At 60.3% G+C, this 12,569-nt stretch overlaps 1 protein-coding gene across 1 annotated transcript in view; it reads left to right on the top strand.

Annotated features, from left to right (window-relative positions):
- Positions 1–650: 650 nt before the first annotated feature.
- Positions 651–12,569, top strand: part of LOC122168723 (myoferlin-like) — an 18,842-nt gene continuing 6,923 nt past the window's right edge. The window contains exons 1-27 of the mRNA XM_042834277.1: positions 651–986; positions 1,065–1,156; positions 1,230–1,530; positions 1,600–1,728; positions 1,804–1,866; positions 1,936–1,986; positions 2,062–2,092; positions 2,176–2,291; positions 2,378–2,498; positions 3,189–3,406; positions 3,510–3,553; positions 3,622–3,689; positions 3,770–3,855; positions 3,939–4,052; positions 4,141–4,321; positions 4,393–4,517; positions 6,018–6,185; positions 7,048–7,305; positions 8,477–8,590; positions 9,568–9,731; positions 9,803–9,917; positions 9,989–10,108; positions 10,735–10,905; positions 11,371–11,470; positions 11,569–11,903; positions 11,993–12,151; positions 12,224–12,322. Of these exons, the coding sequence (XP_042690211.1) occupies positions 651–986; positions 1,065–1,156; positions 1,230–1,530; positions 1,600–1,728; positions 1,804–1,866; positions 1,936–1,986; positions 2,062–2,092; positions 2,176–2,291; positions 2,378–2,498; positions 3,189–3,406; positions 3,510–3,553; positions 3,622–3,689; positions 3,770–3,855; positions 3,939–4,052; positions 4,141–4,321; positions 4,393–4,517; positions 6,018–6,185; positions 7,048–7,305; positions 8,477–8,590; positions 9,568–9,731; positions 9,803–9,917; positions 9,989–10,108; positions 10,735–10,905; positions 11,371–11,470; positions 11,569–11,903; positions 11,993–12,151; positions 12,224–12,322 (3,879 nt within the window). The remainder of the gene's footprint in view (positions 987–1,064; positions 1,157–1,229; positions 1,531–1,599; positions 1,729–1,803; positions 1,867–1,935; positions 1,987–2,061; positions 2,093–2,175; positions 2,292–2,377; positions 2,499–3,188; positions 3,407–3,509; positions 3,554–3,621; positions 3,690–3,769; positions 3,856–3,938; positions 4,053–4,140; positions 4,322–4,392; positions 4,518–6,017; positions 6,186–7,047; positions 7,306–8,476; positions 8,591–9,567; positions 9,732–9,802; positions 9,918–9,988; positions 10,109–10,734; positions 10,906–11,370; positions 11,471–11,568; positions 11,904–11,992; positions 12,152–12,223; positions 12,323–12,569) is intronic.

Raw genomic sequence — 12,569 nt, 5'->3', positions numbered from 1 at the left:
GCACAGAGTGACATGGGGTGCATGGATGTGGGGATACAGGGACATGGAGACAAATGGATGTGAGGACATGAGGCACAGAGTGATATGGGATGCGTGGATGTGGGGATATGGGGAAATGGGACACACGGACATGGGGACATGGGGATGTGGGACACATGGATGTGGGATATGGGGACATGGGAACACAGTGATGTGGGTCACGTGGACATGTGGACACAAGGAATGGGTTGGATTGAAAAGAGACTTTAAAGGTGGGCCATAAAGATGTCCGTATGGACATGGGGCACAGGGACAAATGGAAAGGAGGGGCAGGGGGACATGGGCACACAGGGATGCAGTGACAAGGGGCACATGGACATGAGGATATGGGGACACACAGATATGAGAGCTTGGTGACACGTCACACAGACACAGGGACACAACGTGGGGACACAGCGACATGGGGACGGCTGGACACGGTAACACAGAGCCACACAGACGTGGGGACAAACGGACACAGCGACACAGACGCACGGTGACACAGCTCCTGGGTGACATGGGGACACCCACCCCACAGCAGCAGCAGTGTCCCTTCTTGTGCCCCACCCCAATGCATTCAGGAACGTGACGGCACCATGGTGACAACGCCGTGGTGACACGGGGACACGGCCATGCTGAGGCTGCTGGTGGCCAGCGCTCACCTCCCGGCGGCCACCGGTGCAGGACCCGGTGTGCACGTTTATGCTCGCTTCAGAGGTACTGCTGGGGACAAGGGGACGTTGAGGTGGCTGTCCCTGCACTTCTGGGTGGCATCAGCCACCTTCGTGTCGTCGTCACGGGATGGGGTGGCACCGCGCGACCTCATGGGGTGGGATGCTGTTGGATGTCCTCGTGGGATGGTGACGTGTGCCGCCCACATCAGTGTCCCCAACCCAACTCCTGTCCCTCCAGGTGTCCCCAGGAGCACCCGGGTGGTGCCAGCAGAGCGCAGCCCAGCATGGAATGAGGTGAGTTGACCCAGAGGTGGCTGACAGCAGCACGGGGGCACGTGGCCACCCTGCCAACCTCTGTCCCCCATCCCACAGACTCTGGTGTGGCCTCTGGCCGCACGTCCCCTGCGCCCCACGGACAGCCTGGCCCTGCGCCTGCAGCTCTGGGGTCAGCCAGAAGCACACAGGTGAGTGTCGCCCTGTGAGCACTGCAGGGTGCCACCCCCACGGTGGCTGCGCTCACTGTCCCCATCCTTGCAGGCTCCTGGGTGCCACCACGGTGCCTCTGCGCTGCCTGGCGGAGGACCCCGGGCTGCCGCTTGATCTCAGCCAGCTCCCATTGCAAGACCCTCAGGGACATCCCACGGGGGCCACTGTTTCTTTGCGCTGCTCCTACGTCCCCCCCGGGCAGATGGCAGCAGGGAATGTCACATCCCAGCCACCAGAAGGGGTGGCACCATGCCTGTCCCCCCCACGTCCCACCCCAGTGGTGGGGACAGCCATCGAAATGGCATCGCACCGCCACCCCAAACCTGCAGCAGGGAAGAAGGAGGATTTCCAGGTAGGGCACCCAAGGGTGAGGTGACCCTCAGCACGATGTCCCTTGTCACCACATTGCCGTGTCCCACAGGTGCGGGTCAGGGTCCTCCAGGGCCACCAGCTGCAGGGCAGTGCCATCAAACCGGTGGTGACGGTCCTCATCGGCGAGCATCGCTTCAGGAGCAGGATCCGTGCTGGGAACAACCCCTACTACAATGAGGTGGCCCTGGGGACAAGGACCCGCTGCTGTCCCCTCATCCATCTCCGGTGCACTCATGGCTTTGCCCATTTTTAGGTGTTTTCTCAGCATTTCCACCTGACGCCCGCTCAGCTGGCAGCAGTGCCCATCCACATCCAGGTCGGGGTCGATGGCACCGTGGGGATGGCGACAGCGTGGCGGCCGCTGACTTTGTCCCCAACCCCACAGGTTCTCAACTCCAGGGCCATCCGTGCCGATGCCATCATCGGCGCCTTCAAGGTAAGGATGACAGCGGGGGAAACGGGGTGACAAAGCTCACCTTGGCCCTTTTCCTGCACCGTCTGCTCCCAACAGCTGGACGTCGGCACCGTCTACAACGCACCCGGTAGGTGGCCCTGCATGGTGCTGGGGTGCCCACGGGGTCACGGAGCTGCACAGAGGTGACGTGGGTGTCCCCAACCCGAGCAGGGCGCAGGCTGGGTGGGACGTGGCTGAGCCTGCAGCACCCCCGGCACCCCGATGCTGGATGCTGTGGGTACCTCCGTATCGGCGCGGCCGTGCTGCGTGCCGGCGAACCCGTGTCGGTGAGCACCTTTAAGCATCGTTGTGTTAATGGATTAATTAACTAAAACATAGCGTGTATCGGTACATACGTATCTTTTTCTTAAAGGAGCGGGAGGAGGCAGCAGGGAGCCAGGAGGTGGAAGCCAATCTCTTGCAGTCTGCTTTGCTCACCCCGTGCGTGGCCACGCTGCAGCTCCGCATCTACCGTGCTGAGGAGCTGCCCCGGGGTGGGTGAGGGCTGTGAGGGGTGTGGATGCCACCAAACGTCCCCTAACCCTAAAACTGGCCCAAACGTTAGTCCTAACCCTAGTGCCAACTCTAACTCTAAGCCTAGCCCTAATCTCACCCTAATGTAGCCCTATAAAGAACCCTAACCTAACCCTAACGCAGCCCTAACACTAACCTAACCCAACCCTAACACTAACACTAACCCAACCTTAATTTGTCCCTAACTTAACCCTGACTCTAAACTCACCCTAACCCAACACTAATCTAACCTAACCTAACCCTAACCTAACCTAACTAAACCCTAACCTAATCCTAACTTATCCCTAACCTAACCTAACCCTAACCTAACACAACCCTAACCTAACCCTACCCTAACCCTAGCTTAACCTAATCCTAACCTAACCCTAACACAACCCTAACCCTAACCTAACCTAATCCTAACCTAACCCTAACCTAACACAACCCTAACCTAACCTAACACTAACCTAACCCTAACACAACCCTACCCTAACTTAACCTAATCCTAACCTAACCCTAACACAACCCTACCCTAACCCTAGCTTAACCTAATCCTAACTTAACCCTAACCCTAACACAACCCTAACACAACCCTAACCTAACCTAATCCTAACCTAATCCTAACCCTACCCTAACCCTAACTCAACCTGACGCAATCACTCCTGGCACAGAGGAGCCGTCCCGTCCGTTCCTTGCCTGCAGCAAGAGGAGCTTCGTGGCAGCGGCGGTGCGCGCCAGCTTTGCGGGCAGGACGGTGGGTGCTGGGGGCACGGTGGGTGCTGCTGACAGGTGCCCAGGGGTGACAGTGTCCCCAACACAGCTCTGCACTCGAGTGATGCCCCCCGATGCCAAGCCCACGTGGAACGAAGTGCTCTTCTTCCCCCTGCGGGTGAGGCGCCTCCCGCCCCAAGTGGGCTCTCCGCTAAACCCCTCATTTAAAATCCCCAATTGAATCCTCTATTTCCTCCCCCTCCCCAATTTTGTGCCCCCAGCTGCCCCCGCTCTGTGACGCCATCGAGCTGGCCATCCTTAGCGGGTAATGGGGGCATCCCTCAATTTGGGGGTCCCCCGGTGTTGCCCCCAGCCCTCACCCCTTGCCCTCAGGTCCAAGGTGCTGGGCACAGCCGTGCTCCACCTCTCCCACATCTCCTCTGCCGGTGCTGAGCTCGAAGGTGAGTCTGGTCCCACCTTTGGGGGGAGGGGGGTCCCAGCTTGCAGCCCCTCCCTTCCTGAACCCCATGGTTTGCTTTAGGAGGGGTCCCAGGTTTCTTACCCTGCTTTGGACCCAGCTTCCTCCCCTTCTATGGTCCACGGAGAGATGCTGCTGACGTGCCCAGCGTGAGTGCAAGAGGTGACAGCACAGAGCATCGCCTGCATTCAGGGGGGACGCAGCCCCCCAGCACCCCCCCTCTATGTTACAGGACACCATGGTGGCATACAGGGGCCGGGTGCTGCTGGAGCTCAGCACCCACACAGGGGACTCCGATGGGCGCCAGCAGGACGCCATCGCCCCGGAGGACATCACCCGTGTGCAGGTGGGGACACAGTGACGCGTGGTCGCTTTTTATCCCAGGGTAGGGGGGGATTATTTGGGTTTTTTGGGGGCATTTTCTCTTCTTGCAGCACCTTCTGCCCCGCCGCCACCGCCTGGGGCTCTGCGCAGTGTTCTACTCTGCCACCATGCTGCCCCCCGCATCCGAACCTCTGCGCTTCGAGCTCAGCATCGGCAACCACGGGGACACCGGGGACACCTCGTGCCGCCCCGCTGCCTCCGCCACACCGCAAGGCCACCCCCTGTTTGATGGTGAGCAAAGCAGGGGACACCCCCTGCCCCCTTGGGGACACCGTGGGGTGCTCATCCCGCTGTGCGTGCAGGGAACCGCTACTACTACATGCCTTGGCATGACAGCAAGCCGGTGGTGGCCGTCACCTCCAGCTGGGAGGACGCTGGGCAGCGGTGGGACGGGCAGAACCTGATGCACAGTGTGGGCGAGAGGCTGGTGAGCAGGCAGGGGTGGGGGGAGGCGTGGAGGTGGGGACGTGGGGACAAATGGATGTGGGGACATGGGGACGTGGGGACATGGGGCACAGGGGGTGAGGACGTGGATATGGGGACATGGGGATGTGGGAATGCAGGGATGTGGGGACAAATGGATGTGGGGATATGGGGATGTGGGGCACAAGGGATGGAGACATGGGAATATGGGAATGCAGGGACATGGGGACAAATGGATGTGAGAACATGGGGACATGGGGCACAGGGGGTGAGGATGTGGATGTGGGGACGTGGGGACACGGGGATGTGGGAATGCAGGGATGTGGGGACATGGGGATGTGGGGGCATGGGGCACAGGGGGTGAGGACATGGATGCAGGGACATGGGGACAAATGGATGTGGGGACATGGGGACATGGTGACATGGGGCACAGGGGGGTGGGGACATGGATGTGGGGACACATGGACATGGGGATGGGTGGCAGGGATGAGCAGTGGGTGGGGGCTGGTCAACGGTGAGGTTCCACAGGAGGGAAATGTGGCGATGCTGCGGAACGCGAGGCCGGACGCCCTTGGGGACGTTGGCAGGAAGCTGCTGCGTGCGCTGGCCCGGGCCGGCCGGCCCGCCGGGGGCGGGGGGGCTGTGGATGCTTTAATCATTGACCCCAATGCTGGAAGTGGGGTGGGGAAGGGAGCCCAGCACCAGGGAGGATGCAGTGGGGCGTTCCGAGGAAAAAATGGGGCACTGGAGGGAAAAACAGTGGGGGTAAATGGGAGATTTCAGGGGGAAACTGGGCGTTTTGTGGGGGGTAATGCAGGATTTGGGGTGAAAAATTGGTGTAATGGGGGGAAATCAGGTGTTTTTTTGGGGGTGGGAGTATTTTAGAGGGGAGTGGGGGGCAATTCTGGGGAGATACGGGGTGTTTGGAGGCCAAAGTGAGGTTGTGAGAGCTATTGGGGGTCAGGGGTGGTTGGGCTGGAGGATCTCGGAGGTCTTTTCCTGCCTTGGTGATTCCATGATTCTACGAGATGGGGGCATTGCTGAGGCAGGAGTGGGTTGGTTTGGATGGCAGTTGTGCATTTTTGGGGGGGAGGGGAGGACGGAGGGCATTTCTGAGGTGGAAATGGATGCTTGAAGTCCTGGATGTGGCGCTCAGGGACACGACTGAGTGGAGGGCTGTTAATGAGGGCAGTATGGCTGGGGCATGGTTGGACTCCATCTTTGAGGTCTTTGCTGACCTGAGTGATTCTAGGATTCTATGTTTTTTTTTAATGAGAATTGAGTGTATCTTGAGAGAAAATGGGATGATCTGTAGGAAAACGAGGCTCTTTTTCAAGGGAAACAGGGCGTTTTGTGGAGGATCTGGGGACCGGGATGCAATTATGGTGTCATCTGGGAGGAAACGAGGGGCGTTTTGGGGTGAAAATTAAACATTCTGGGGGCAAGCCAGGCGGGTGAGCATCCCCCAAATGCTCTCCCCAGGGCTGCCCTGCCTGTGCTGCAGGCCCAGCGCCCCCAGACGCGGCTGGACGTGGAGCTGCGCGCCGCCCGCCTGCAGCTCCTGCAGCTCCTCGCCTCGGCTGCCGCCGCCGGGCCTCCGCGCCGGGCCTGGGCCGAGCTGCTCCCCGAGGCCGAGGCCTGGCTGGGCCGAGTGGCCGCCCTGCAGGCTGAGGTGTGCAGAAAGCCCCGTTTTGAGGGGGTTTTGTGGTTTGGGTTTTTTTGGCTCTTGATGTCACAGAATCACACACACAGAAAAACAGAACGGCCAGGGGTGGAGGGACCTCGAGGATCGCGGAGCTCCAACCCCCTGCTGCACGCAGGGCCACCAACCTCCACATTCAACAGCAGCCCAGGCTGCCCAGGGCCCCATCCAACCTGGCCTCCAACCCCTCCAGGGATGGACGGGGCATCGCAGCCTCTCTGGCAGCTGTTCAGCCCCTCCCCGCTCTCACAGCACACAACTTCCCCTGACATCCAGCCTCCAGCTGCCCTCCCTCCATTCAAACCGTTTCCCTCGTCCTGCTGCCATCTCCCCTTGCACAGAGCTGACTCCCCTCCTGCCCGCAGGCTCCCTTCAGGCACTGCAGGCTGCACTGAGGTCACCCCGCAGCTTCTTTTCTCCATGCTGAACGAGCCCAGCTCCCTCAGCCTGTCTTCGTGGTGGAGGTGCTGCAGCCCCTGCTCATCTTTGTGGCTCCTCTGGACCCTCTCCAGCAGCTCCCTGTCTTTTTTGTACTGGGGGCTCCAGCCCTGGACGCAGTGCTGCAGATGGGGCCTCAGAGAGCAGAGCAGAGGGGGACGATCGCCTCCTGTCCCTGCTGCCCCCCCTCTGCTGACGGAGCCCAGGCTCCCGTTTGTTGCCCAGCTGCAATCACACACTGCTGGCTCGCGTTCAGCTTTCCATCCCTCAGGACCCCCGGCTCCGTCCCTGCAGGGCTGCTCCCAAGCACCGCTCCTTCCAATCTGTGCACATACCTGCGGTTCCTCCAGCCCACGTCCAAAACCTTGCGCTGTGCTGTGTTGAACCTCATCAGGTTCACCCAGACCCACCTTCCAAGCCCGCTGAGGTCCCTCTGAACGGCATCCCTTCCTTCCACGCGGGTGTCCCCCCTCCACCTTGTCCTGCTCTGTCCCAGCCTCAGGCCGGTGTTCCCGACGTGTTGCTGTGGCTGCGGAGCGGTGCCCGCTGCCTGGCCTGTGCCCGCATCCCCGCACACCGCCTCGCCTGCTCAGCCCTCAGTCCCGCAGCCTGTGGGCGGCTCTGCGGATGGACGCACACCCTGATGCTGGAGGTAAGGCAGCAAGCGGCCCCTGGACCCCTCATGGCCCCTCAGCACTTCTTCTACCTCCCCATTTTCCCCAAAATCCAGTCCATTCCCCTCCGTGTCCTCTCCAAATCTCTTCCATATCCCTTCCACTTTCTTTTGGTGTCCCACCTGTATCCGCCCCATAGCCCCCTCTACAACCTCTCCATATCCCCGCCACGTCCCCTACGTGTTCCATCTATGTCACCTCCGTATCCTCCCCACAGTCCCTTCATGTCCCCTCCATGTCCTCTCCCCCTGTATGCCCATTCAACATTCAAACCGTGTCACCTCCATCTCCCCTCTCCATGCTCTTCTCATTCTCTCCCTTGTCTCCTTCGTGTCACTCCCATGTCAACTCCATATCCCCTCCACTTTCCTCTCCGTGGTTCCTCCATGTCCCATTTATGCCACCTCCATGTCCCCCCTGTGTCCTCTCTAAGCTTTCTCCATATCCCCTCCACTTTCCTTCATTGTCCTGTGTCCCTCCATAGTCCCCTCTACAACCTCTCCATATCCCCTCCATGTCCCATCTGTGTCCCATCTATGTCACCTCCCCATCCCTTCCAAGTCCCCTCCATGTCCCATCTGTGCCACCTCCATGTCCTTTCCCTTCATGTCCCCTCCATCTCCTCTCCCCCTCTATATCCATTCAACTTTCAAACCATGTCCCCTCCATGTCCCCTCCCCATGCTCTTCACATCCTCTCCCAGTCCTCTCCGTATCTCTTCCATGTCCCCTCTGTGTCACCCCCCAGTCAACTCCATGTCATCTCCGTGTCCTCTACATGTCCCATTTATGTCACCTCCATGACCCCCCCATACCCAACCCCTCTCTATCTCCAAGTCCTCTCTGTATCCCATCTAATTCACTTCCATGTCCCTTCTGTGCCGCACCTGTGACATCTCCACATCCTCTCCACATTTCCCCCATGTCCTCACATGTCCCATCTACGTCACTTCCCTGTCCTTTCCACGTTCATTCCACGTCCCTTCTATATCTTCACCCCATCCCTTCCATGTCCCCTCTGTGTCCCCTCCATTTTCCCTCAACATTTCCCCATCTCACCTCTTCCTCTATACCTTCCCATGTCCCCTCTGTATCCCTACCCTCCATGTCCCCTTTGTGCCACACTCATGTCCCCCCACGATGTCCCCAGGTCCCGGGACACCTCCATGCCCAGCTCCGTGTCCGGCTGTGGCTGGGGCGTGTGGCTGAGAGCCAGGAGCTGCCGCGTTACTTGGAGGGCGCCCTGCACGTCTATGCTGAGACAGTGAGTGCTGAGCAGGGGACAGCGAGGTGACACTGGGACAAAGTGACATCGTGACATGGTGACGTGGTGACACTCTGACGTGGTGGTGAGATGATATGGTGACATGGTGACACCGTGACGTAGTGACACAGTGATATGGTGACATGGTGACGTGGTGACACTGTGACATTGTGACACCATGACATGGTGACACGATACCAGGGTGACACAATGACATGGTGACTCCATAATGTGGTGATGAGGTGATATGGTGACGTGGTGACACCACGAGGTAGTGACACTGTGACATTATGACATGGTGACATGGTGATGAGGTGACACAGTGATGACATAGTAACGTGGTGACATGATGATGTTGTGACATGATGACGTGGTGATATGGTGATGCAGTGACACAGTGACATGGTGACACTGAGACATAGTGACACCATGACATGGTGACGTGGTGACACTGTGACATGGTGGTGAGGTGACATGGTGATCATGACAACACCGTGACACAGTGACACAGTGACATGATGACATGATGATGTGGTGACATGGTGACACTGACATGATGGCATAGTGACACAGTGACATGGGGACACGATGACATCGTGATGTAGTGACATGGTGATGCTGTGACGTGGTAACATGGTCATGTGGTGACATTGTGACATGATGATATGGTGACACTGTGATGCTGTGACATGATGACATGGTGACATAGAGACGTGCCACCACGACATGGCGATATGGTGACACAGTGATGCTGTGCCATGACAACATGATGACATGTTGTAACGTGACATCGTAACGTGGTGATGCTGTGACATGGTGACATGGTGACACCGTGACGCGTTGATATAGTGACACAGCAGTGCTGTGACAGGACAGCATGGTGACATGATAACACGATGGGGTGATGAGGTGACGTGGCGACGCCGTGACGCAGTGACACGGTGACATGGTGACACAGCGGCGCCCCATTCCTACAGTACGAGAACCAGACGAAGATCCTGGGCAAATGGAGCAGGCAGGCGCTCCCAGCTCGCCCCAGCTTCTCCGACGTGGCCGGCAGAGTGGCGCTGCCCCGCGAGCGCATCCGACCCCCCCGGGGCTGGTGCTGGGATGGGCCCTGGGCTGTGGAACCACCGCGGAGGTGAGAGCCCAAGGGACACCCCTCCCTGTGCGTGGGGACAGCGAGGTGATGGCAGCTGCTCCCGTCCTCAGGCTGCTGCCGGAGCCCGAGGCTGGCATGGACGAGGTGTTGGAGGAGGTCTATGAGAACCAGAGCCGGCAGCACGGCGGGGAATGGGGACCTGCTGCTGTGCCCAGCACTGATGTGGTGAGAAGGGGTGACACGGGGGGCAGTTGAGTGGCACAGACGCCCCAGAGCTCAGCTTCTGCCTGCTGCAGGCCGGCGCGGCGGTGCCCCCCAAGGAGGAGGTGGCGTGTCCCCAAGGCTGGCACGTCACCGATGACTGGCGGGTGGAGGTGACAGGGGCCGTGGATGAGGCTGGTGAGCGATGTCCCCGTGTGGGTGTGCTGGGTTGGGGGGTGGCAGAGGTGACGACAACGTGGGTGATGCAGGATGGGAGTATGGGGTGAGCGTGGCGGCCGGAGACCCCTCACCTGCGTGGCACCCCAAAGAGGAGATGTATCACACACAGCGACGGCGGCGATGGCTGCGCACCCGGCGTAGGGACAGCAGTGCCCAGGAACAGGACACCGATGTGGTGGTGGGAATGGGGTGGCACATATGGGGCTGGTGGGGTGGCAAGGAAAAGGGTGATAGCATGGGGGGGACAAAGATGGGGTGGCAGGAACAGGGTGGGAGATACAAGGATGGAAGGGGACGGGGAGGTGGATGTGAGGGTGGTAGGGAGGGGGTGGCAAAAATGGAGTGGTGAGGTTGGGGGTGACAAGGATGGGGTGGCAGGGTGAGCAGAGTGGAGTGGCGCAGGTGGGGTGGCAAGGAAGGGGGTGACAGGATGGGGTTGAACAGGATGGGGTGGCTGGAAGGGGGTAGCAGGGGTGGAATGGCAAGGATGGGGGTGGGTGACAAGGATGGGGTGGCAGGGACAGGTGTTTGGCCACCAGCCCCCTGCTCTGTGCATCCTTCTCTCCCCACACCTCCATCTTTGTGCCACCCATCCCCACAGCACAGCCCCGAGGCTCCGGATAAAGCATGGGAGTACGCATCCCTGTGGGGCGGCCGCTTCCATCTGCAGCGCCGAGCGGGTGATGCGTGCCGGCGGCGCTGCTGGCGTCGGCACATGGTGCCAGAGCTGCCCTCATCTGTGGCTGCCATCTTCCTCCTCGAGGGCACAGCGGTACGGATGGGGATGGACGGAGGGACGAGAGGGATGGGGGTGAAGGGAGGGACAGAGGGATGGAGGGAGGGATGGAAAAGGATGGAGGGACAGGGGAATGGATGGAGGAATGGATGTAAGGAGGAAGAAACAGGGATAGAGGAATGGGAAGGACAGAGGGATGGAGGGGCAGAGGGATGCAGGGATTCAAGGACAGAGGGATGTAAGGACAGAGGGATGGATGTGGGGATGAAGGGACAGAGGGTCAGATGGATGCGAGGGCAGGCAGGGAGGGAGGGAGAGATGGATGCAGGGGTGGGATGGAGGGATGGACAGAAGAATGCAGAGAGGGAGGAACAGAGAGAGGCATGCAGAGGTGTGGGGATGCAAGGACAGTGGGACACAAGCGCAGAGGGATGGAGGGACATGAGGACAGTAGGACAAGGGGGCCGGGTTGACTGCCCTAGCCCACATCCCAACTTGTAGGATGCAGAGGAAATGCCAGAGAGCAAGCAGATGGCAGCAACACCCAAAGGCCGGGGACACCCCCAGCACCCCACGCCTGTCATCCTCTGCACCTTCGAGCGTGAGCCACAGGACACTGGGGGAGGATTCTGGGGATCCAGGGGTCCCCAATGCTAACACTAACCCAGAGCCTCCTGACATCCCTCCCTCCTTCCACAGGACCCAGCTCCTTCCAGCTGCGCTGTTACCTCTTCCAAGCGCTGGAGCTGAAGCCCCACGGCACCAAGACCACAGCAGGTGGGACCCCCCCCCAGCACCCTGACCCCCTCCAGCAGCACCCTTGGGTGCTGACAGTGGGCGCTGCTCCCACAGACCCTGTTGCCCACGTCTCCTTCGTGCACGTCAGCCAGAGCACCCGCGTGCTGCCCGGCACCCTGGACCCGGTTTGGGATCAGTCGCTGCTCTTCCATCGGGTGCAGCTCCATGGGGACCCACGCGGGCTGCGGGATGAGCCCCCAGCTGTGGTGGTGGAGGTGTTCGATCAGGATGGAGGGGTACATTGGGGACACCCAGGGGTGGGGAGCACCTATAGGCAGTGGGCAGCCATGGGTGGGGGCATCCGCGCCCTGTCGCTGCCTCGTAGGGTGCTGGGAGCTTCCTCGGGAGAAGCGTGTGCACCCCAAAAGTGTGGATGGATGTGGGGCGCCGGAAGCCCCCCCGGCTGCAGAGATACCCACTGCAGGGGCCGGGGGGGCCGGCCGGGGAACTGCTGGCTGCCTTTGAGCTGCTGCACGAGGCTGAGGTGAGAGGTGGGCAGCAGGGGGTGGGGGCTCAGAGTCTGTCCCCAGCATTCACACCCCTGTCACCCCAATAGGACGGGGCGATGGCACGGCTCAGCACCCCGCCATGGAGACAGGGCACCTTCGGCATCCCCCCAGGCATCCGGCCGGTCCTGCGGCTGATGGCATTGGAGGTGATGCTGGGTGGCAGGGAGGAGCGGGGGGGGGGGCGATGGGGTTTGGGGCAGGGAGGGGACAAGGACCTGGATGAGGAAAGGGGTGGGGAGCGGGATGAGAAGAGGATGGGGACATGAACAGTAAGATGGGATGGGATGAAATAGGACAAAATGGGAAGGAAGGGGACAGGATTGGGTGGGATGGGATGGAAAAGGGAGGGATGGGATGGGATGGGATGGGATGGGATGGGATGGGATGGGATGG

The sequence above is a fragment of the Centrocercus urophasianus genome, unplaced genomic scaffold (assembly GCF_019232065.1).
Source record: "Centrocercus urophasianus isolate 14NV4802_14NV808 unplaced genomic scaffold, USGS_Curo_1.0 seq_443, whole genome shotgun sequence".
In the NCBI taxonomy this organism is placed as follows: domain Eukaryota; kingdom Metazoa; phylum Chordata; class Aves; order Galliformes; family Phasianidae; genus Centrocercus; species Centrocercus urophasianus.
Note: the sequence above shows the minus strand (reverse complement) of the source record. Positions and strands in the feature narration are given on the sequence as shown.